This window comes from Empidonax traillii, unplaced genomic scaffold (genome assembly GCF_003031625.1).
Source record: "Empidonax traillii isolate 1590-97213 ecotype Southwest subspecies unplaced genomic scaffold, ASM303162v1 scaffold897:size315579, whole genome shotgun sequence".
In the NCBI taxonomy this organism is placed as follows: Eukaryota; Metazoa; Chordata; class Aves; order Passeriformes; family Tyrannidae; genus Empidonax; species Empidonax traillii.
The window spans coordinates 86,398-112,265 of record NW_020956090.1 but is presented as its reverse complement, the minus strand read 5'-3'; the positions used below and the strand labels follow the sequence as shown (position 1 = coordinate 112,265).

The 25,868-nt window shown below is 38.9% G+C and overlaps 1 protein-coding gene across 1 annotated transcript in view; it reads right to left on the bottom strand.

The window, feature by feature from the left end:
- SLC24A4 (solute carrier family 24 member 4) overlaps positions 1-25,868 on the bottom strand; it is a 94,332-nt gene that overhangs the window by 24,987 nt on the left and 43,477 nt on the right. Inside the window, exons 3-11 of the mRNA XM_027902630.1 lie at positions 15,057-15,133; positions 13,793-13,867; positions 11,565-11,649; positions 8,880-8,983; positions 8,062-8,136; positions 7,031-7,056; positions 6,313-6,366; positions 5,173-5,255; positions 257-426 (exon numbers count right to left, since the gene is read on the bottom strand). Coding sequence (XP_027758431.1) covers positions 257-426; positions 5,173-5,255; positions 6,313-6,366; positions 7,031-7,056; positions 8,062-8,136; positions 8,880-8,983; positions 11,565-11,649; positions 13,793-13,867; positions 15,057-15,133 — 749 coding nt within the window. The remainder of the gene's footprint in view (positions 1-256; positions 427-5,172; positions 5,256-6,312; positions 6,367-7,030; positions 7,057-8,061; positions 8,137-8,879; positions 8,984-11,564; positions 11,650-13,792; positions 13,868-15,056; positions 15,134-25,868) is intronic.

The following is a 25,868-nucleotide window of genomic DNA, read 5'->3' as shown; positions in this document are numbered from 1 at the left end:
AAATATGCACACATACACACACACACCCCTCCCAGAATAAACATCTTCTGTCAGGGAAATAAGATAGTCCCTCCCTTCTGACTGCTGTCCCATTAAAACAGGCACCATCACGAGTTTGGAATCAACTTTCAAATCTGCTGCGACATAGCTCTGTCCCATCCCGAGAAACATGGGAGAATCTAAATTTCAGAATTACTATGAGCACAGCTCTCTGGTAATCCTTCTGCCTCATTTACTGTTTTCTTAATGAACCTACCTCATTAATGATGAGTCTGCTTGCCATCCGCATTCTGGTGCGTGGTCCAAACTTATTCGTAATCATAATCCGTAGTCCAGCTTCAGGGAACCGGTATTTGGGGGGACTGGAGCAGATGATCTCATCCACCATCATAACACTGTTTTTGCCATACTGCTGTGTCCCCTTCACTAATGATCACAATGGACAGAGTTAGCAGTGTAATTGTTCTTACCACGCTTTCCATTACGCAGAGTCCTTCTTTTCAGACTTAGGTGGGGGTAACAGTCATCTCAATGTTTGAATTTATGAGTGACTTTCCTGTAATATTTCTGCAGCCTGGTGAATCTCATCAGTTGTGCACTTTGTTCAGATCACAAGCTGGAAAGGGATTTCACTCTACTAAGGTAGCCACCAAGCCACTCTCAGCTAAGTGGGAGCAGTTTTTACCCAGCCATTCGTCCTGCAGTGCCAGTTTCCTTTGCTTAGGTCCCACTACGGCTTTTTACGCCTTCTCTAAAAGCACATGCACTATGGCAGTGTAGACAGCACTCCTGAAACTTCTAAAGGTATCATTGGCTCAAGGTCCTGCACATCCAGGAGTCCCTAATGTGCTCACTCCTTCTGGAAATCTTAATCAATATCTCTGACAGGGCAAGATTTGAAATGATGAAAAACAATTGTCAGGAACAAATATATGCTATAACAAATGTATGCTATAACAAATTGTCAGGAACAAATGTATGCTCTAAGGAAGCCTTTGTTAATATAAAGGAACCTATACCAAGGTTAAGATTACAAGGTTAACCAAGTTTCACCGTGTTAAGAACAGAGAGAGACAAAATTATATTGGGAATCAACACAAGTACATGCAAGGACTTGAAGAGCTCAACAACAAACCAATATTCTCACAAATGCTACAGACTACACATAGAAAGCAGAGCAAGGCTCAGCAGACAGGAGACATACCCATGTGGTGTTAGAAAGCAAGGCAGGAATTACGCATATAACTGTAATAAATATTAATTATAACACATAATATTGTAAAGGAAAAAAATTCTTTGCTGCTTTCTTTCTGCTTTGCTTAGCATGGCCTTCCCCTCTCCCTCACCTTTTCCATTGTTACTTACATTAAGAAGAGGAAGAGAATTTAGGAGGTAGAAGTGAAAGATAATTAGTGCACAGTTCCAGTCAGGAAGCACAGGAAATCTAAGAAAACATTCAACTTAAACAATGGAATTAAAATGAACCTGTTCTAAACACACAGTAGTCTATATTGTTATTCTTTTTCATTATTACAGTGTTGAAGTTTTTTTGTTTTTCAGGAAAAAGATTGGATCCATGCATGTACCTAAATCATGCATTAAAGGTTTTGCTGTCTTAAGCATCTTCTAACATTTTTGAAGTTGAAGAAATATATCCTCCATTATGATTCAGCAAGAAAAACTTAACAAGCTTTTAAATCACCAATAAATATCTGTAATTTTTACCCTTCAGCATTTGAATGTCTTGCTTTGTTTCACTAAAATGAGTTTTCAATGAGTACACTGGGGTCACCTGAAGTGTCATAAAGAGATCTTTGGTTTCACAAAGAAATATGTCCTACTCAAAGAATCCACTCTATAGTCTTGTTTTTTGGCTAAATATCTGTAATGCAGAATAGAACTAGTAGTAATTTTACATTTGCTAAATGTAAAGGAGCAATTATCCTCTGCCCAGCCCAACATCTAAACCAAATTAACCTCGCTGTGTACTGCAGCTGATGACACAAATAAGGAGCACATCCATTCCACTGACTCTTACAGTTTAGAGTTTTCTGTGAAGGAATATATAGCCAGACTCGCTTCCTAGGAATCCATCCCCACAGAAAAGGTTACCTAGGAACCAATCCTCACAGAAGAGGACTCAACCATATCAGCTTAATATCTGCTTTAGTTAGACAAAGAAAAAGAAATGTTTCACAGTAACGCTGTTAAGGCAAAAAGGCTAGACATTACAGTCTCATCAGATTAACTGCTCTCAAGAGTTTCTCCAAAGAAGTACCCAAAATGCTTCATCTTACAATGTCAAAAACATGGAAGCACTGAAGTTACTCTGAAATTGTTTCTTAGAACCCTAAGAAAACAGTGAGCAAACATACTCAGCTTTATAAAGTACCATGATAAAAACTGATACAGAATACCTCATAATAAATAAATATAAGTAATTGCAGCTATTTTGACTTAACTGCAGCACACTGCTCTTACTATTTTCATAAAACCTTTTCAGTCTGACTCTCTATGCCCATAAATATATATACCTTAGCCTCATATAGTATGGACTTCAATTAAAACTTGTTTTAGGAAATATGAAACAGAGAAAAGGTTTTGCGCTTCTCCTTTGTGATAATCCTCAGTAAAAATATCCACTGATAATAGCTTATCTTTTAAAAAATCTTACCTAAATATTCTGCTCACTACAAAGGCTCATCACCAACAACCCCGTCAAAAGCAACAGAAAGCTTCTTGATGACTTTAGTTCTGATCAGGCCCTCAGAAACCCACTTTTTTCCAAGAGTTTCTGGTTTCAGGCAGGAATTGAACCATGCCACCTGGTGGAAATTTGGGTCAACATAATAAAATCCAAGGGCAGTACGTATTTGTACTTTGACAATAGGAGCAGTGTTTACAAAGTACAACTATTTCACCTTTACCTTCCACCCTTGAAATGGAATTTTTCTTACAGTGAAATGCTCTTCCTTTTCTCTCTGAAACTTGAGTGATGGAAGCTTTTATACTGTACCATAGGAAGCTCTTAAAAGTAACGAAACTTACAAGCATAAAAGAGCTTTGCAGCGTGTGAACCCACCTGCACCCTGAGGAAAAGCCTAACTATCCTCAGTAGAATGACAGTTCCTCACATCCAAAGAAACTGTTCCTTTGTGGGAAGTAATCAGACTTTCCTCCTATGGAAAATCAGATTAAGGTTAGACCTACACCTAGGTGAAGCCAAAGGAAGTTTTTTGGTGGATCCTGTAAGCTGCTAACCACTGGTTGAAGGTAAGGCAGAGGACAGCTCTAGTTCTCTAGTTCTCTCCCTGCTAATTGCAATGCTCCTTTCGGAAAGCTGCTGCTGGGGAAGATGCAGCTCATCCTGTAAGATGTCAAATAACAGGGAGTCACTGACAGGTCACAGCATATTTTGTCTCAACAGGAGGGAGAAGCAAGAGGAAGCCATGTGATGGTTTTCTAGGACAGCTTCTTGACACATAAAGCACCCATCTGCAAAGCAGCTCGGCTAACACTGCCATTCTCCTCTCCCACCGCTCACTCCAAATCCTTAATCTCTTCTTCCTCTGTCCTCTCTCATGCCAGGCACATTTGCTTTCACACTTTGAACAATGGTCCCTCCAATGCATCGTCTATTTGTGTGGTGCTGCAGAAGGCAAAGGGAACCTGACTGAAGTGGCAGTCCCAGTGCAACTCTGAGGAAAATTGGAGGAGAAATCTGCTGTGGACAGCTGCCAGTGGAGACACCATTCTCATGAGTCCAGGTTTTTAATAGCTTTCTTGCTTCTTTTCTGCATGTTCTTCACAAGCATTTAATAATCTTCAGATTTCCTGAAAAGGAAATAGGTGGACAGGCAAGCACTCTGTGCTGTCATCCCTTTACCACAAGGTCTAGAGAGGAGAGCCTACTGGGAAATGACATCAGAACCCAACAAATGTCTCAGAAGTAAAACCCACTAATGTCTGTGTTCTTTCACTGGATCAACCTTTTCCCATGTCCCCACCTAAATACACAGGCAATACCTGCCCTAGGAGATATCCTCTGAACCTTGCATGTATGCACCTCCACATCCAAGTGACAGAATTCACTATATCCTAGTTAATGTTCACAAAAGTACATTATAAAATGAGATGGAAGTATTTAAAAAACATCCTTATTTAATTATTTAATTTTAAATCAGTATTTTCTAAACACCATATCTGAGACCACAGTAGCAGTGTGCTGTCACTGCATAAACCTGTACTAAGTGACAGTACCTGCCCTAAAGAAACTCCAGACTAAAAACTAAAAGCAGAAAAGAGTATGATTCTCTGAGTCTGCTCTATGTTCCTGTTTGCCACTATTTGTTATTACATGAGGACTTTCCAACGCTACCCACACTGCTGATGAGCTCAGCCTCCTAGAATGGAAGATATTTGCAAAGAATACAGCAAGGAGACCTCACTTGTTAAGAGTAACCCAAGTGCTCACTCAATTACATGGTTTGTGCTTTGAAACTAGGAATGATTTTGCTCTACAGAGAAGGAGGGAATGGAATAGGAGAGGGATAAGACAAAGATAAAAAAACAAGCTTACAAAAAAGCCAAAAATAGTCAGGTATCTTTGCTTATTTTCAGTACCAGAAGCAGGATATCATCTTCTACCCTTTAAGACAGATAGCAAAGAACCTGCATTTCTCTATTTTACATTATGTGCTTGGCAATGCATAGAGAGCTATTAAGGCATGTGAAAGCCAGTCTTCTGAGGATCTGAACTCAACATTTAATCCCTCTTGTCTACTGATCTGCCCATGTCCTCTCCTTTAACATTCATGTTTCAGCTTCTAGTTCCAAACTAATTTTTAAAGTGAAAGTCACCTTCTTCCTGGCAAAAAAGTTTACTTCTTTCTCAGTGTTATAGCTCATCACTGGAGCTAAAAAGGGAGTAAAATTGCCAATGTGCAAAGCAGCTTGTTTTCAAAATATTAAAAAAATTCTTTCTTTTTTTAATCTGGCAGTCTGACTATTAAATTATCAGGTTAACACTGCTTATCATTGAATAGTGACACTGTTTTGAACCACATTAAAGCCTGTGAACTATGCTTTTTCCAAGTCCTGTCTGCTTAGCCTTACCTTTCCATAGTAACGGAATGGATGGGTCATCACAACTAGAAGCATAATATTTATTACCATCTTCCAGCTCGTTGACTGTGTCACCATTTCCAACATTCTTGCTTCTAAGGGTGAAGAAATTTTGCATCCTCACATTGTACCTGAAAGTGCAAAGGAAAGATCTGAAAAGGTTGTGTTTTGCATTTGCTTGGCAAATTTTTAAGTGTCTGAGAACAGCTTATGCAGGCAAGCAGTAAAGCCGAGATGCATGTTCTCTGACAACGGGATGTGAAGAGAAATGACATCCAGTTCAGTGGCAAGCTGATAGGAAAGCAAGGACTGCACCTATCTCTCATGACATACAGCAAACTGCAAAAAGGCACTACAGCAGATTTAGTGAAGGCAAAACACTGGAGCTGTGGATTTTGGAGCCAGGACATTCACTATACAGCAGCTTCTTTCCTCCTGCATCAGCTCGCAATTCCCCTCACTGTTTCTCTCAGTACTGTGTTCCCTTTTTTGGTTCTTGAGCATTTGCAGGACTGCTGACCATACCTTCTAAAGATAGAATACATCTATTTTAGCACTAGGGTGAGATCTAAGAGGGCTGTCAATGAACTCTGCTAAGACTTGATGTAGGAGAAAAGCGAGTTCCAAAAGGGTTATTTGTGAAGGGAAGGCATCAAGGCATAAGTCAAAGCAACTTGAAATAGAAGGGAGGACTCACAGACACTTGCAGTAACAGTCAGACCTCTGACTCTCCTGTCAGAGGCAGTGACACAACAGAAGAACATGTCAGTATGCAAGCTGGTATGAGATGTTCTGAAGATAAATACATGCTTAGCAGTCTGTCTGATGTTCCTTTACCTTGTTCTTCAGGGAGTACAAAATATGTGTAATAGCTGACATGGTGGGTGTGTGCTTACAATCTAGAGTATCCGGTAGACTTTTCATGTAACTTCGTAGAAATGACATTTTCACTCAACATTTTCTGAAAGCTACTTTACCTTTGTGCACTATGAAAAGGATGCATGAAAATATTTGCTGTTGATTGAGCACAAATCTAGAAAGAAACTGAGTAAGCATGAAAAAACAAGTGATCTTACACAGAAACATGACTGGTCGTATTGTCCTCATGCAGGAAGACCAAGGACAAAACCAGACCAAAAAATGAAGGTCAGTTAACACCTAAAAGGCATACCAAGGAGAAGCACTTACTTCATGATAAGTATGTAGAATAAATACATAATGATGAGTACAAGGCTTTCCCACCTCAAAGAGACAAAAAGAAGTGTTAGAAGGCCATTTAAACACCTGTATGCTTTACAAGTTTTATGTAGGAGTGTACCTTAAACATCTGGTACAAGTCACATTAATGTACACAAATTCGCATCATTAAGATAAGATGGTGTCTCAGCAGAATGAAGGGGGACACAGTCTCTCAAGTTTCAACAAACATGCAAATAAAATGCAATGCATATACTTCCGAAATGTGCTAGGCAGACTGAAACTACAGCTACCCTCTGAGGATCATAATATCACGGCCTTTGTGATTTCAGTGCTGGAGCAGAGGCCAAGCACTCTGAGAGCACTCTTTCAGAAGATGCTTCTGTTTTGGGACACCTGGCATGTCCATAAATGTTAACAGTCAGAATCAGAGCAGAGGCATTTTGGTTACCCTCTCTGCACAGGTGAATCTTTAGGCCTTATGTATAGCCTCTGTACTCTAATGTTTCCAGGTTCTTAACATTTTCTTTTAGTTTTCCCTGATCCTCATAAAAACTAAAACCAAAGAAAATACATAGGATTTTCTTAAGTGTCAAAGCCAGCTCATACTGTCAGTGTGTAGGAATGAAAGTCAATTACACTGCAACTCTATTTACTGATCAGCCTCATGGCAAATACAGGACTGTATGGAATAATTTACACAACTTACCATTCTATTTTTTCATCATATATGAACTAGAAGAAGAAGAAAAAAAGAAATCCATAAATTGACAATTTCTCTGATCTATCTTGCAAAAGAGTCGAATTGTTTAGCAAATATCAGCCATATCTAGCCAAACCTACTCGAGTTTTGACCCTTTCTAATCAGAACTTCCACTGTATGGATTGTACCCCTCACAAAACACAAACCTTGTGACAAAGGCTTAGATCCCTGTCGGTGACCGTTGTAAATACCATTTAGTAAAATGGCACAAGCATGCAGAAGTCAAGACAGACATGCTCACACGTACCCACATGGTGTGCTGTGTAAATGATAGCAAAGTCATTTATTCTGAAAAGACTTAATTCTGGAGTCCTTTCAACAGCTAGACTAGATTTAGCAGAAAAGGCAGCTATTTTACTTCTGTTCTTGGGCCAAGTGGTTATACACATTTTACTCCACCCTATGTAACTCCTATAACTGAATACACAGCTGGTGATTCGTTTTTACTACAAAATACAAACTAAGTGGGTTCTTCCCTGCCTTGACACCAGATACATTAAATGTGTACATTCAGGAACTACTACACTGCTCTGGATGAACAAAGTGGTATCCCACCTGTGCTCTACTTGGAAAAACTTACCCCGAATCTGTGAAATAAAATTACTGTCTAGAAGCAAGAAACAGTCACCTTCCCTATTTAAAATAGAAGTGCAGCTCAAAACTTTTCAGTTCCACAACAAGCAGTACCTTAGGTCAGAAGAGGTACTAATTGCACTGAGTAACAGTAGCCTGCAGAACTTTACAAACAGTAGGTACAAGATAAATGGACACTGATGGACATGATGGACAAATATTTTGTGGGGCTGTATGAAATTTTCACATTCGGACCACACATTGCGGAGTTGAGCCCTCACTTCCAGATGTCACTAGAACTAGCTAGGAAAATAATTATTTCCCAGTGTGTATCAATGGTTAGCAGGCTGGTCCTCCAAAAATGTAAGTAATGAAACACATTAATTGATAAGAGAAGTACTTACAACAATAAGTATGATCACAGATATCGTGTAGTATACAGAATCCCGGAACACAGCCCACTGGGTAAGACAAACCACCTGAAAAATACCACAACTTCAGCCAACAAAGAAATTCAAAGACAAAAAAAGGCCCACATCTTGCAATAACTTAGGTGTATGAGTAGAATTATTAGTATTACTGGCAACAATTCTGAAACCAATTGCAGCTTTCTGCTAGCAGGAAGACATACCAGTCTGTTAGAAAATGGATCTGTAGTAACCACCAATAACAAAAATCATACAGAAACTTCCATTAATGAAATACATTTCTTACTAATGATATTTGACTTTTTCATAATTTCAATTGTAAAATACAATTCATTGTACTGCAGCAGATCAATAGTTTGCTCTTCATTGTATTTGTATCTGATATATCGGACTTACTACCTGAAAAATTATGACACACAATTTAAACATCTACTGAGTAGATGGAAAAAATGTCCTAGACTCTTTGGTCATTATCAGTACCAGAAAGGACCAGCAGACACTACTGATCAGTTGACTGTAAACACATTGTATTGTATGAAGAGGAACCAGTTTTCTCTGCTACATGTTCAGAGCGCTGAAACTACAGGTGAATTTTTTTGAAACATTGCCTATTTGTAATTCTAATTACATTTTAATTATATTAATACATTACAATTCTAATTTGTAATTCTTTCTAATATTTGACATTTTTCACAATACCATTTTTGTCTTTGACTATTTTTTTTTAACATTTTCTCATGGAAATCCCTAAATTGCAAGCAATCGAACTGTATAAAGATAGATATCTTACTAACCTGTCCTGCAAACAATCCACAGACACCAACAATGCAGAGGATGTTGAAAACTGCTGAACCAACAATGGTCCCTACTCCTACATCTCCGTGAGTGATAAATACACCTGCAGAGGGAGCAAAACATACATAATTACCTCTCTCATTTCATTTTAGGTCACTTAGAACACGTACTACTTGAAAAAATTGTTTGAAAGTTTAACCAAAGCAGGTTTCATAATTAATGCTTGCTTTTCTGTATAATAATTTGTGCTTTTTAGTAGCTTCCCTGTTCTGGCTTAAAATATCTACAAATATGCTTTTATTAAAAGTAAATTATTTCCTAGCTAGCTAGTTCAACAGTAAGTTCTCTGTTTCACAGCTTGGTTGTTAGTGGTGCAGTAATCCATTCAAATAAGTATAAAACATGTCCAGTCAGTCACATTAGAAGCATGGAATTTATTTCCAGTATAATAAAGCACAGAAATCTTTCTCCCACGTGAGCAACCAGATAATGTTCACTAAAATTACATGATTGCTAAAGTGAGCCTTAAAGGCTTACACTTCCTGCTCTTCATTAAGTTGGATGTGAGGTTATGATGTATTATTCCTTCAGACAGTCTTTCCCTAAAGTTTGTAAAAATGTCAATCAGGATAGTAGCAGAAAGACGACAAAGGCTTTACTAAAGACAGATTTATCTAATTTAAGCCATCGTGCTGCTAGAAAGCTACAACCTAGTTGCAAAACCTGGCTGGACAAATCCCATAATTAGCAAGCTGCTAGCAGTGGCTACAGGCTGTTCAAAAGGGACAGGTGAGGACAGAGGAGTTGGGGCGGTTGCCCTCTACATCAAGAAACAGATAGACTTTGAAGAGCTGAAGAATATCCACAAATGGGTTGAAAGATTATGAGTAAGAATTAGAGACTGAGCCAACAAAGGGAACTTCATTATCTGTGTCTATTACAGGCCACCTGGTCAAGGGGAGCCTATTGACAAAGCCTTCTTGCTCCAGCTACAGGAGGCATCACACTCATAGGCTCTTGTCCTGTTAGAGGAACTTCAACCATCCAACATCTGATGGAAAAGTAGCACGATGAGCTGTCATGTGTCTCCCACAATGTCCTCCGCCCTAAATTGGAGAGATGTGGATTTGATGGGTGGACTGTTCGATGAATGAGGAATTGGTTGGTGGTTGCATCTAGTGGGTGTTGGTTAATGGCTCAGAGTCCCCACAGACAATGGTGACAAATAATGTCCCCCAGAGGTACATCCTAGGACAAGTACTGTTTAATATCTTTATCGATGACATAGGCATCGATGACATAGGATCGAGTGCATCCTCAGCAAGTCTGCAGTTCAACATCAAGATATGTGGTGCAGTTGACACATCTAAGGGGCAGGATGCCATCCAGGGGGACTTGGCAAGCTCGGGAAGTGGGTCCATGTGAACCTCATGAGGTTCAACAAGGCCAAGTGCAAGGTCCAGCATCTCGTTCATGGCAATCCCTAATACCAAAACAGGCTGGGGGATGAACAGGTTGAGAGCAGCACTGCCTAGAAGGACTTGGGAGTGCTGGTGGATGAGAGGCTGGACATGAGCTGGCCATGTGCTCTTGCAGCCCAGAAAGCCAAATACATCCTGGGCTACATCAAAAGCAGTGTGGCCAGCAGGTTGAGGGAGGGAATTCTGCCCCTCTGCTCTTGTGAGGTGCCATCTGGAGTGCTGAGTCCAGCTCTGGGATCCCCAGCACAGGAAGGACATGGACCTGTGGAAGTGAGTCCAGAGGAGGGCCATGAAGATGATCAGGAGTAAAACACCTTTCCTGCGAGGATAGGTTGAGAGAGTTGAGTTTGTCCAGCCTGGAGAAACAAAGGCTCTGAGGAGACCTTCTTGCTGCCTTTCGATACTTACAGAGATCTTACAAGAAAGATATGAACAAACTTTTTAGTAGGACCTCTGGAACAATGGGTAATGGGTTTAAATTAAAAGAGGGTAGAGTCAGATTAGATAAAAGGAAGAAATTTTTTACAATGAGAGTGGTGAGATGCTGGCACAGATTACCCAGTGATGGCCCCATCCCTGGGAACACTCAAGGTCAGGTTGGATGGAGCTCTGAGCAATCTCATCTAGTTGGAGATGTTTCTGCTTACTGGAGGAGGGTTGGACCAGGTGACCTTTAGTGGTCCCTTCCAACCCAAAACCTAGAGCTGGAGGCAGTACTCTAGGTGGAGTCTCATGAGAATGGAGTACAGGGGCGGAATCACCTCCCTTGACCTACTGGCCATGCTTCTTGTGATGCAGCTCAGGACACAGTTGATATTCTGGGCTGTAAATGCATATTGGGCTGCACATTGACAGATCATAATGAGCTTCTCATCATCCAACACCCCTAAGTCTTTTTCCTCAGGGTTGCTCTTAATCCATTCCCAAATATATCAAATTATCTCTCAGGGGACTTCAATAAATCTCTTCTTTTACTTCCTGTGTTCAGAATGAGACATTCCTCTCTATGTTTTGAGAAGAAACTCACAGTTTCATGAGATATTTTGAGTAGTTAATTATACCATGAACCACAGACTAGCTGACAGCTGCAATTGCTGATTATAAATTGACAGAAGAATGGTAGCACTTTTGGGTCTCTGTGCTTGATCTGCTGCTGATTTCTTAACAGCAAATCTAATAAAAGATTGTGTGTGGGCTCCATACCTATAACAGATGCAAACAGTTCTGGAGTGGAGCTTCCTGCTGCCATGAACGTGGCTCCAGCAACATCTTCACTCAAATGTAGTTTCTGGAAGAAAACAATCGGTAATTTCAACACTGCTACTGTATTTACATTATGGAGTTCTACAGTTTTGTGTGCAACTGAATAGTCAATTGTGGCTTACGTGCAGCTGATCAGAGAAAAGCATCGCTGCAGATTCCATAAGATTGTAAACATCTCACATTGTTTTCAATAATTTACTTTTGACACTCTAAATACAATCATTCAAGAATTAAGAGCAACTCTTGGGGCTTCTAAAATTTGAAAATAAAAATCCATACAAGAAAAATATAACCTCTGAGAATAAATCTTAGAAACAGCTGGCCTGATTCTGGTTTCACTTTGCAACTCCATTAATCAAAAGCGAGTCCACTGACACAGATAAAATTAGTCCAATTAGACACAGAGGCCTGTGGATGGTAGACAGATCTATTTTTACGACAGTGTCTCTTAAGCTCTAATAGGATATAGATAACCTGGAGTTCTCAGACCATGCATAGCTCTACAAGTGGGCCGCATCAATTTAACACCATCCGAAGACCCTTCCCTTAAACTATAAACAGGTTTTATGGAAGAACTTTTTTCCTTTTTGAGAGTCTCTAAGCTCATCTTCAGTATGTTATTTTTCCTTCAAGGATAGAAAATTAATTAGTGACAAAAGGAAAAGTATAAAAATCCTGTATTTTTCATAAAATTTGCCTGAAAACATTTTGAGCTGATGACAACGGCATCCTACAGAACTTGACAAAACATAAACACAGAACTGATCTATTATCAGTCACATTGCTGCAAGAGCTCAAAGCTGAGCGTGCTACCTGAACTCTTCTAAGTTGTTTTAATGTTCAGCAGAACATGAGACAAGAGGTGAAGATTTTATGAAGGATCAGTAACCAGTAACTGGTACAACCCAGCAGTATAATTTAAATATGGTGTCTAAGGTGCATGCTGAAAAGAGAACAACTGAAGGGAAAGATCCCTATTGAGTATCTCACTATTACTGACCACCTCCCTTATTCTTCTATTTGTTCTTCTACTGATAAGTGTAAGTACATAGCTGTAAAAACAACAGGAATTTAGTACATATAGCCATAGGAAAAAAGACTTTTTAACTAGCTATAGGAGTTCTTCAGAAAATGGTCACTCATATTTTTGTTTAAAAACAAAGGAGATGAGATTTTCATTTTGCCCTCAAAAAGGAATCAATATCTACATTTGTATTGTGCATTCATTTCGTAGTAGTTCACCAAAGTCTTGGTGGTGCAGTGGCTAAACCACAGCGTTATCAACGCTGAGATCTGGGTTCGATTCCTGGTTAGGACACTCCCCGGGCAGATGGAGCTCGCTAGCCCTGTAAGGCAATCCATCTACGTCCTGAGGACCTCGCTGCCGCCGTCCAAGTGTGCTTGGCCCCGGCAGATGAACCTCAGGATTAAAGGGTGGGCTCAGTTCCGCGCACACTGTGTCTCACCTAAAAAATCCAATGCGCAGGCTGGAAGGTGGAAAGACCTTCCCCGGTTCTTCGTTCGCGAAGAGACTGGCCATTACATTACACTTAACACAACATTTACATGCCAAGTATAAATGCTACCCTGTCCCCATAAAATCACTTAATTAGAATCTCACATATAATTTTTGCAAAATCATCTCAAAAATTACATAAAAGCATTACATTTACTTATTTTTTCCTTTGCATATAAAATACGCATTCTCTTTCCATATCAAACCATCACACATTCTCCCTTTTCTCCACTTTATGCCAGGACTTTTCTCTTTGCTGATAGAGTGGTAGATGTGCGATTAGATTTGCATAATACATTAATTTGTCTATTTATAATTTCTTTTCACAAGTGACTTTTAATAGCAGGAGTACAATAATAAACCCAACTCATCCATAACCCCTATCTCTCCTAGCTACATGCTTCAGGTATTTTAAGAGTGAGTTTTGCCATCTGATCTCACTAAATCTCTGTTTTTTTCTGCATGAGTATGGCCACAGAACAAGTGTGGACAGACCATAGGCTCATTTTTTGATGGAAGCTCAAATAATTTGAAAAGGATCAAGGCCAAAAAGTTGACAGGAATGAACTGCAAACAGCGATGACACAAATGTTTGATTCTATAATACTCTCTAAATAAATTTCCAAAAGAGTTATGAAGTTCTTTAACATACCTCACAAATTTTCTCTAAGGAGGGAACAAAGAAGTCATCACATACTATGGCCAAAGCATAGAACATATAAAGAGCCTGTAAAGAAAATAAATTCAGAAAATGCTTCAGATTTTTCCTGTACATGAAAAGAGGAAAAAAGGTAATGCTACTTTTATTCAAACTAGCAGAAATCTATAGCTTTATTTTCTATTCCATTCCAAATAAAAATCTCCCTGCATGAAACCAGAATGTAAGATACAGTTTAGAACAAGAATGTTTGTCATATCCTTGAATATGTAAGGTTTTACATAGTTTGACAGAATAGGGTGCCACAACAGACTTTATACAAAGAAAAATAACAGATAAAGCTTATGAAGTTACACAATCATCTTCTATATTTTCAAATAATTATCAGATCAAGTAATTAAGTAGAAAGTAATACCAGGTTGATTAACTCACAAAATAATTACAATAATACTCAAGAAATAATTACAGTTGGAAATAAGCAGACCCTGGCCATGGATCACTGCACCAAAACTCCTGGGAATGATCCTGGTGCCCTGCATACATGTGATTCTCCCACTGTCTTACGTGGCTTTATGTGCTGTGCCCATGCAGTGGGCCTAATCCTGCTATTGTCCATCAAACACAACTCCTTCTTACTTTACTTTCCCTGAGCTGGGACTGAAAAACCGGAGCCTGGAGACCTTACTTGCTTTGTGTTTTCAACAATAAAATGTAAGACTCCACATGATACTTTCTACATTTCTTCTGAATTGTTTGTAATTATAACAAATCTTTTGCAAAGAGGCACAAAAGAAAAGAAGGAGACTCAAGAATCTATTACACCATGCTCAATGTCATTAATAGAGGAATCCCAAACTCTGTCTGTATAAGATGAAATACAAGCAGAAATCTGCGATCCATGCTGCCAGGATGAATGAACAGGCACTGCAAATTCAGACTCACATGATTTTCCTAAATAAATCAGTCATAGAATCATTTAGGTTGGAAAAGACTTAAGAACACCAAGTCCAACTGTTGAGATGACAATACTAAGTCCACCACTATCCCATGTCCCTAAGGTGTTACCTTTTAAGCGTTTGTACTCTACATATAGACATATTAGAAATACTGAAATCAAAGTATTAGAAACATGTTGATATATACAGAGCTCTTCTTAGTAAGGTTTCTACGATGATTAACACCTTATTAAAAAACAGAAGAAAAAAATAAATAATATAAATAGAAAACAAAAATTAGGCACAGCAGAGAAAAAACTTACAGCAATGATGTGAAGCAGAATTCCTCCTTGTTGGCGCTCTTTATTTGTAAATAGATCTTCAGGAAATTCATGAATGGCTGAAACAGAAATATAATTTATAAAAAAAAATTACAGCCTCTACAAACAGAAGAGGAGAAAAATAAGGATGCATCTGTAGAAACATATGATCAAACATGAGTGTCTCTTTGCCATTTCAGAATTTCTTTTCTTCTCTGTAGAAAAAACAAAGAACTGATATTTAGGTGTTATTATCATCGTTTCAGTGACTTAAACTAACCCTCACTGTACTAAAAGTTTCACATTCTTAAAGCCTTATTTATACTATCATCTCCTCTGTGATAGGCATAGGCACAAAAATTCATCTATTTCTGACTTTAGTGTGTCTTATCCGAAAAATCATGCAATGGTTGTGACCCTCTATCAGTCTCTTAGCTATAAACTACAACGTTCTGCAGTCTTGAAAATCATTTCACAAAGATTAAAGTGATTCCAAGTACTTTCTAAAGAAAGTCTACAATCTAAATCTGTTGAAGGAAGGAACGAAGCATAAATGGTAGGTGAATAATAGGAACATTCAAAGACATGAGTTTTGGGATTTCTGACTGACAGTAACTGACAAGACAGGCTGGGATAAAGATTTATGATGCCTCAGAAAGGAGTCTGGGAAGTTTAAGGGTGTGGAAAAGACCTCTGAAATCATAGAGTCCTACCTTTGAATGAACCATGCCAACTGAACCACAGCACTTAGTGCCACATCCAGCCACATTTCTTGAACATTTCCAGGATGGTGGCTCCACCATGTTCCCGTGCACGCTATTCCAATGCTCAGCAACCCTCTTAGGGAAGAAATTCTTCCTGCTGTCCAACCTCCACCTGCCTACAACCTCCATTCAGGTAGTTGTAGAGAGCAATAAGGTCTCCCCTGAGCCTCCTTTTCTCCAGGCTAAACACTCCCAGCTCCCTCAGCTGCTTCTCACAGGATTTGTGCTCCAGACCCTTCACCAGCTCCGCTGCCCTTCCCTGGGCACACTCCAGCACCTCAGTGTCTTTCTTGTAATGAGGGGCTCAAAACTAAACACAGTACCTGAGGTGCAGGCAGTGCTGAGCACTGGAATCCACTGGAATCCAAATGAACTGAAATCAGTAAATTATTATTTAGAAAGGTATGTTCCTTTCTACGAGGAGTTGCAGATGTAGCTTGACAACAAGATAAGCTCCAGAAGGTTCTAACAAACTTACCATAATATACTGAAATGCGGGGATGGGAACAGAGGGAATATATTATCATCTTCCCCATATTCAAGTCTGCCACATTAAAAAAATTTTTAAGAGTTTAATATATGACATTTATGCCATCCCATTTTCAATTTCAATGCCATATTTTCTCTATTTCTTGATATAATTCTGCAAACAGTAACCATGAACATAGAAAAAAAGAAATGGAGGTATGGTTAATGTTTTTTAGCTACTACAGTTAAAACATGCTAACCCAGCCTTATTTTCAGGAAACACTGCCCTGTAACTCTTTGAAGATTACACTTTTTAGAGGATCCTAAATTTGAATTACCTGTAATCACCAAATATACTTGAAAATCTTAGCTGCAGTGAGAGGATAATCTAATTTTAAAGACCCAAATGACTTCTCATCTACTCACTCAGTTTTAGATAAATACAAAAATGTCTCTTCTCATCTGTACTACACACACCTACATATATTGTAAATGTCTAGCTTGACAAAGACTTGAACAGTTTCTCCTTGTAAAGTTGAATATCCTTAAGCTCTGTTTTTTCCTTAGTGCCCAGTACCATTAATATATTGTTTTTGAATTGGCAACAAGCAGTGTTTAAAACCTTATACACATAATTCATATCTTCCTTCCAAAATTCAAAGTTACCATTTTTTGAAATCTTTATAAATCCTCTTAATATTTGAGAACCACTATACTTTTGTTAAAACTACCAACATTCTGCAGAATATTTAGCATACAATAGACATTCAGTAGCAATGACTGACTGTAATTCCTGTATTGATTTGCATTAGGCTTTCCATTAAGATCTATTCTTACTGTTATATTCTGACTGGAACCAGTATCAGCATGTGGCATGTTGAATAGAGCTTTCCTAAGATATAGGTGCATCTTTTCTTTTACATCTCAGACAACAAAAACTGTACACAACTGTAGTAAATTTTGCTTGGGTACTCCTGAATCTGATCCTACTCCTAGGGAAATATTCTATTCCTGGTCCTCCTTTTGTCACCAGGAAAAATGAAAGCAATAGCAGAAATAAATATATAAATGCATCAGCACAATAGCTCAATAATAGCCAATTGCTCACATTCAAGGGTATGCAGAATACTTCAGTGACTAAAGACTATCAGCACAACAGTTTCCAGGACTAGCTTCAAGAAAGTGGTCTGAGCTGCTACAGAACTCCATTGTCTTCAAGGGCCATGATTTGCACTGTGATGAGATTTGTGACCTTAGGGAACAGTCTAAGAAAAGAGCACTGCCATACAACTGCAAACCACACTGTAAATAACAGATTTGCCTATCAAGCCAAACAAATTCAAGTAGTACTAAAATCAAAATACGAGACTTAATCTTCCAACTTTTTGTTTGGTTTTCATCACTTTTACCCTCTGTCAATAAAAAGGAGAGTGGAAATATACATAAACCAGGAGCAAACTGGTTGCATTGTAGTTTTGAGACAGACACTGTGTATTTACAGTTGACATTCTTACAAGTAAGCACCCAAAGCATGTGGTTTTAAACAAATTCTGCTTATTAACAACTAATGTTAAAGGAAGTGATTACTAACTAAAAAAGCATTAAGGAAACTTCTCCTTAGGGTGAAAAGACCCGAAGCTGCATCCACAATACAGTTGTTCTTACATCACTGCCTGAAACCATGCCCACATGGATGTATTCAGAACACATACACTATTTTTCATACTGCATCCCCCAATTTGTCCTCTGTCTCCTCCATTCAAAATGAACCTGTGAGAACACACATATTCCAGCAATGCAATAGGACAGGAAAGAACAGAGCCCTGGCCCAACTCTCTAGCAATGACAACAGGACCCTGCACATGAGGTAAATCCCGTCACATAATCGGATGCAAAGGTTTGCAGCTCCCATCACAGGTGTTCGTGTCAGAAGCACTATCCCCTTAACTGCCCCCATACAGCAGAGGGAATATATGCCTGCCCCCTAAGCTGGCAAAATGCACGTGTCACCTGGGAAGTATTACCTACCTGGTAATCTCATTCAGTTGACTGTTAAATATTTCACAGTTTAACTCAAATATTAAAATGATTCACAGTATAAAATGAAGTTTAAGAAGCATGAACAAAAATCACTATCTATCTAATATTTCTAATGGGACTTTACTTATCCAAAGTTAATACCAACTAGGAAATCAGAAGTCCAGGAAATGTCAAAGGTAAGACCTAGAAGATAAAAATGAGCCTAGACATCTGATCACAAACCAAATACAAACCATCTTCACTGCAAACTATCTTGCTTCAAATATAGTCTGGTGATAATAATATTAGTAATAAATAAATATGCGTAACAAACACCTGCTTGCCTCGCAGAGGTAATGTTAAATGAATTAACACAAGGACAACTTTTCTCAAAGATAATGCTCCTTTACACAGAACTCATGGCATGCAGTTGTTCTCTCGAAGACACACTACAAAAATCTTTGGATTCCCTTGTATCCTAGCTCAGGCCTGGGAATTCAACAACACTGAACTGAGGGGGGCAGTGGTATTCCCTCATGTGTTTAAGCTGAGAGAGAGGATATGGCTTTTTCAGAGTTTGAGAGAGCACAGTCTGCCTTCATGGTACAATGTGATTTGTGGGCACAGCAGGGCACCGCTCTACTTCACACAGATATTTTCTCATATATGGGAGACGGAGCTATCTTGCCGCCTGAGTGGGAGCTACATCTCCTTGGTTTCTACTGAAAAGAGACAGAACAGATGGGAGAAGGAGATGAAATGAAGAGCAGTACATCTAATGGGGCTAACCTTTGCCAAAAAAAGGAAGGGAACATACACCGATCATCTTAAAATCAGCTAGAAATACAGAAATATTTATCCTGCTGGTACCGTTGCAAACTCATGGCTCCTGAAGCTCATCTTATCCAGCGCAGATTTGAGGAGGAAGGGAGGGCACCAGAAAGCCAAGTCTATACTGAAATTGTCATCATTCTGCAGTTCGTTCCCTCTCTCCAATCATGAAACGAGTGGGGAAACAAAAGCAGCTTATCCAGCTACGACTTGGAGGGGACACCACCACCTTTTTCTCTGAGTCATGGACATAAAAAAATCCTTTACTATGGTATGACAGAAAGGATGATTCACCGTTGATAAAAAGCTCTGGCTGAGCTGTCTGTGGCTAAAGAGCACGCCTCAGAACAAAACCTAAGAGCAGCTGCACAGCATAAGCTGTCTGCATGGCTCTGGAGTGAAGTGCTGGCAGGCAGCAGCTGGGGTAACCCCGGCATGCCAGTGACACCTGCCCGGACTTAGGCTGTTACCGGATTAATCCCGGGTGTCGTCAGAGCATTGTTCCCATATGCCCTATCCCTACTGTGACAGGCAGGCTGCCAAAGAAGTTAAAATTCAAAATCTCCTAAGCCTGACAACCATCTCAACAACCACGTGGATCTGTGGTTTTATAACCTGCCTTGACATGTGATTTCTTCACCTTATTAGCAGTTGATTTACTCACAACAAACATGCCAACTCTTAACACCTGCTAAACATTCAACTACCTTCAAGCCTACTACAACTCTTAAAATTTTTCCTCAAAGGGAAAAGGAATCCATCGACATTTGAAGGAAGATGTGCAATCAGCTCCTGCCTTAACAGGAACAGGGTTAGTCAAATATATGCAGAAGCCCACTGCCCCTTCTAAGCCTGCATCTTGCTCCTCTGCCCATGCTCTTCTGTCCCTTCAGGACATATTACATTTACAGACTGTAATGCCTACTCCTTTGCCCTGGCTTTCGGGAATTGCTGATCATCAGATGCATCCAGGGCATAGGTGTAAGGGGAAGAAGGACACACAGAGACAGAATTACACACTTCCACTTTTACCCCCTTAAAAATCATATTCACAAGCCAGCTTGAACATTTCAAATTTGTATTATTTGTTTAAGCACTGCAAGCAGCTTTAGTCACCTCTGCACTTAGTGTATTTCAGCTTATATGCAACTCCTTTTTCACATTCCAGATCCTCATCTTTCCAAGACCTGGTATTGTGCTCATACACATATAATTGTGCCTCAGTGACAGTGAACAGACTCATTATTGTGTGAGCTTCTCTGTGTCTGTCAAGCAACTACATGCATTGTTACCTGGTGTCAGCAGCAAAATGTAAACAGTTTGTGTGACAGGAGTTGAACTTGCAACAGAGTTGCAACTTGCATTAATTTATAATTCTGTACTAATATAATCTGCTAGAAGATTTCACTGAAAGCCAAAAAATCAACACTTCTTCCAACAACAGCTCCCTGAATGCATAGGGCCTCTATCAGTTGAGCTGCAATTAACAGAATGTCTTAGAATCACTCTTGCTTTCAAAACATTTGTGACTTTAGCTGATACTGCTCTTCAAAATCAGTGCACTGGGAAGATTTGTACAAAAAGATGGTTAACAACTTTGAAAGCATCCTGAAGGCAATGGGAGCAATTCTTCCCATAATCTCTTTACCACCAATGTCAAAAATACTGTCACGTTTGACGTATTAGCTCAGGTGCTGAAGTGGTGACACTTTTAGAAATGACTGTGGTGACCTCAGTACGTGTAGGTAGTCTCAGAGAATGGTATAATACACTCATCTGATCCTCCTGCACAACCAGGGCACTGTCAGTATTGTGGCAGTAATTGTGTACTTTAAGAAAGAATAGCAGGTTCTTTTTGCTCATAGAAAAGTATTGACTTGTTTTTGTTCTGTAACACCAGAAACAAAGTGAACCCAGGGATCTTACCATCACAGTGAAACTATATTTACTCAAATATAAAATGTATCATATGAAAGTCCTCCTTTTTATTAATACTTCCCAATTTAGATATAATAAATTCAAACAGTCATTAGAAAATCATAGATGTGCCATAGTACATTAAAGGTATATTTTTAAAGAATTACAGGAAGCCTAAATTAATGAAAAAATATAAATCTCAAATTCTAAAATAACTCTTTCTAATATCATAAGCTAGCATGTCCTTAAGTCTAAATTGTCAGTGAAAAAAACTGTATACTCAGCAACCACTTTGTAAATCTTACAAGGATCAAAGAAGACATAAATAACATTTCACTGATAATGTTGGATGCCCTCTGGAAAAAAAAATAGGAATTACCAAGCTTTAAGCTCCCATTTCCATTAGACAGATGTTTCCAGTTTTCTGTAGCAGCATGACATGTGGATTTTCCCTCAGATACTCAGTTCAGCTTTTACTGGTTACTAACTTACACACCAGTGTTACAGCAAATCAGGAATGGGCTATTCAAAGAAAAACACATGTTCACTTGAAAAATGCTGCAAGCACATTTCTGCAGAGACACCACTGCAGTAAACTCGTTTTGTGGATTATACTACTTGGACAGAAACAAAGCATCCAAACGAAGTGCAATAAAATGATATGAAACACCCAATTTCTTTGACAGACATTTGTGCATCTACATAATGTGCGTGATGCCAAAGATCAAGCTTTCTCTGTGCAGGCAAAGTACCATACAGTGGGAGCCACACTAAGCATCCTCCTTCATAGCCTTCACTTCACAAACAGCAGAATTATGAGCAAATTTCATCACTCTGTTATATTAATTCAATTTGCATTGCTCAACCAGAAAGAGGACTGCCAAATGTAATTATATGTGCAATGATAAGTGACAGCTTATGAAGTGAAGCTTATAAAACTGACTCAATTATCAACAATTAAATCCATTTGATATATGATTGTAAAGGATGATGCATTAATGAAATACTTGAAAAACTCTTCTTCCACAAGTAGGAAGTTATGAAAATATCTATACAAGACTGAATTAGTTACAATAAAAAGCAAAATTAATACCTTATTAAATCCTGGACTTACTTTGAGTTTCTTTTCTCTTTTATAGAAAAGTATTTGCACTCATTAAGTCAATGTCAAACAATGAAACAAAAACACATTAAGAATTATCCATCAAAGAAAACTGAAAGTCACAGTAAAATCTCAACTCCTGATTTAAGGAGTCAGTGATGACACAAATACTCCAATATGGGGAAGCATCAGCATATCAAATGGCAGCATTTCATGTTTACTGGCCCTTGTGTTAATGGATTTAATGTTCTCAAAATAACTCTAAAAGGTTCCCAAGGTTTGGAAATAATTTTTTTTTTTCTCCTTGGCCTTCAGACCAGTCACAGAATTTCCAAACTCTTCTAACTCTTTACTTTTCTGTGACTATGGCACTGGCTTTCCATAAAGCATGTGCGTATTCTTCAAAATCCCACCCACAGACACCAACCTTTCTATTTTCACCTCAGATTCTTAATCAGGATACCAAAACGATTTTCACCTTCTCCCCTTTACTTACTGTTGCATACTGCCTCTGCTCTGTTTACACTACTCTGAGCCAAGGCTGGCAAACCAGTTCAAACACTGGCAAGGTCCATCACTGGTGCCGCTTATTCAGGCACGTCATTTCCCAGCTCAGGGGGAATAATTCTGGCTCTTAGGACTGAATAAACATTGTGGAATAATATGAACAGGTTGAAATTGTACTACCTCATGACTGCTCTATGACTTAACCACAGACATTAGTAAAAAATGGCATCTTGTTTCATTTGAGAGACAGTGGGCAGTGTTTTGGACTCAGTCTGGCTGTGTCCTTTTTAAATACAGATAGAAAGTGGTGCCCGTGAGAAGATCACTGCCTGATAGGAGAAAAAGTTTGGGAAAAGGGATAATGACTGGATTAACTATCAATACTGTGACTCACATAAGAAAGGACAGTTATTGAAAGGTCAGGCAATTTTTTTATCTCCATAGAAAAGAATCATTTCTTATGTTTTTCACAGACAAGCCTTTCAGTTGCAAACAAGCTGGAGAATTAAACATCACACTATGAGTACGAGGTCTTGTTTTTTTACTCCCAGTCAGACTCTTAAATCTCTTCCAGAACTAAAGGATGGAAAGTACTCATGCTCATCGTTCAGCCTATACATTCATAAACTCAGTTTGTTCACCTCACAGTAAGGCCGAGGAGAGGCTGCCTTGTCTGACATGTCAATAGCATCTGTAAGGGGATTTCACTGCAGATCTATTAATAAACTGTCCTTCCAGGGAAAATGACAATCTGGTTTGCGTAACAGTGGGCTTTGAAAATCAACTGGAGAAACTGTAGCACTTCATTGAAAATACTGCAAAAAACTAATATAATTTTAAGACACTGTGGACTAGTAACCCTCCCTCAAATGACCCACTCCATCTGGCACGAAAGGACACTTTTACAGATAGTGGGTTTTTAACTCTCTAGTTCTGTCACTGAGTATGCACTAAAGCTGCTCTTATCTATAGTGTTGCTGTATTATGCCTAATGAATAGCTTGACAATCAGACTTCTATCTCTTCCTGGGTTCCCAAAATGACTCTCTCAGTAGGTGTACAAGGAACAATCGCCACAGAAGCTGGACTTGACAGATTTCCCTACACTACAGAATTTCATAGCAGGAAGAAAATCTCCCCTGTGCTGCTTGAATATGCAAGCAAGAGGGACCAGTTAAGTGAATATGGTTCAAGGTAGAAGTCTTCCTCCTCTCTGAAAATCTGAAGACCTCGTTTGGCAGAGGTCACCCATTTCAAAACTGGGATGTGTTACTATTCCACTGATACCATGTAACAACTCACTGATACCATGTAATCAAAACTGCCCTTCAAAAAGAAAAGCTGGCTATCAGTGACAGAGCTAATATAAAGATGATCACATTTATAAATAGATATAGATGGAAGGGCAGGAAGTAACATCTTTCCTTATAAAATATCACTGATACTGTTCCATGAACATCTCTGCTTGCAAACTGATGATACAAGTACTTCTCTGTTAAACCGAGTTTCTTCTTCCTACCCTTCTTCAGTGAATAAAACAGAGTGGTTACCACCTCCTTACACCTGCTGGAGGTGGACTTCAAATAACATAGAATGTGAGGCTATTTCCTGCCTGATATATACCCAGTAGAAGTGACAACCAAATTCAAAATGACAAAATGACTGGCAAAATTTGACTCAATCCATCAGAGCACAGATTAAGTTTGAGCTGCTGGTAGCCAGAAAAGCTACCAGGTTTCTTGAAAACTGAACAGATCACATGTTGAAAACACTGAGAAGGAACAAATAAGCAACCATCAGAGCTGCCAGAGCAGCTATCATTCAGAACAGAGGTGCACTTTAAATGAAACTCTGTTATTGTGCCTTCAGCACAGTTAATGCATAATAATAGGGTTTTGAATCCCTTCTACTTCAGTAAAAGCTTCATTATGGTTCATTTAAAAGCAGCTGTATTGGCACACACCATTCTTTTCCCCTGAATGCATGGAAAAGGAAACAAAATCCAATATTTAAAATATTCCCAATCCAAGTAGAGATTGGAACCATCCAGGAAAATTGTAATATTCTACAAATTGTAATATTCTACAAGTTGAAATAGCACAAAAACTGTACATGGCTAAGACTCTACCAGACGAACACTAAGTTAAATAAACTGCTTTTCTAGAAACAAATGGGCATAAGGTAAGAGAGCAACCTCAGTTCTACAAATAACAGAGAAAGACATAAAATAAAGTCAGGGATGGGTATTGTTTGAAATTTCCTTAACTAGAAGCTTTTCTTTCTGGATATAGAAGGAAAATTATAGAAGAGAACTGTAAAAAGACGTACTCAAATGTTTATCCCCCCCCCCCTGCCAATTTAGGATTGCTTCTAACAGTGAGTTTTCTTGTACTTTTTCCAAAAAGTCCCTTTAACCAAGAGGGAACAGGTAAAATTCAAAGGCAGTATAATAAAGCAGAGGAAGCCCCTCGAGGCTGTTCATTATGTGACCTTTCTGGAGCCAGAGTTCCCAAGAGGGTTCAGTACAGGCAAGCCAAGATTTTCAAGAAACTCAGATACTGCTCCCAATCCTTATAAAAATCAAGCTGTTGACGCCACAGGCTGAAATCAGCTGATTAATTAGCTGAATTTTGCTTTTATTTTGGAAGAAAGTTGAATTTTGAAAAATTGTTTCAAGTTGCACATATTAAGCTCTGAAACAAACCCCTCAAACCCCACAGTGTTAAAAAACAGTGGATCTATAATGAAGTCGGGTTTTGGAGTTGAGTATTTAGGATAATTTTTCGTTCCATGTACCCCTTGGTGCTTTGAAAGACTCGTTTTCATATGGAAAACAGAAGCACAACATTTTCTCCCTGTGAGCCATGCTCGTGTGGTATAGCCAATTCTCATTACTTCTTTGTAAACCATGTAATATTTGTTTTTTACTTTTTCTGAAACTATGGTCCTGGAATCATGCTATTATGTAAAGACATCGGCTTTCACTTAAAACAAAAAATCTGCTTCTAGACTATGTGTTTGCAGAAGGAGGGCCCAAGCCCAAAAATCTAAAGGACATAAAAAAACCGGAAGACAAAGAAAAGAGAGACCCAGGCTTGTTGTTTATCTTTTCAACAAACATCACAATTTTGCAGGGCCAGGTTTACACTTCCTGAGCACGCAGGATTACCAGCATTACTACTCAGTTCATATGCTTTAGCTCAAAGCC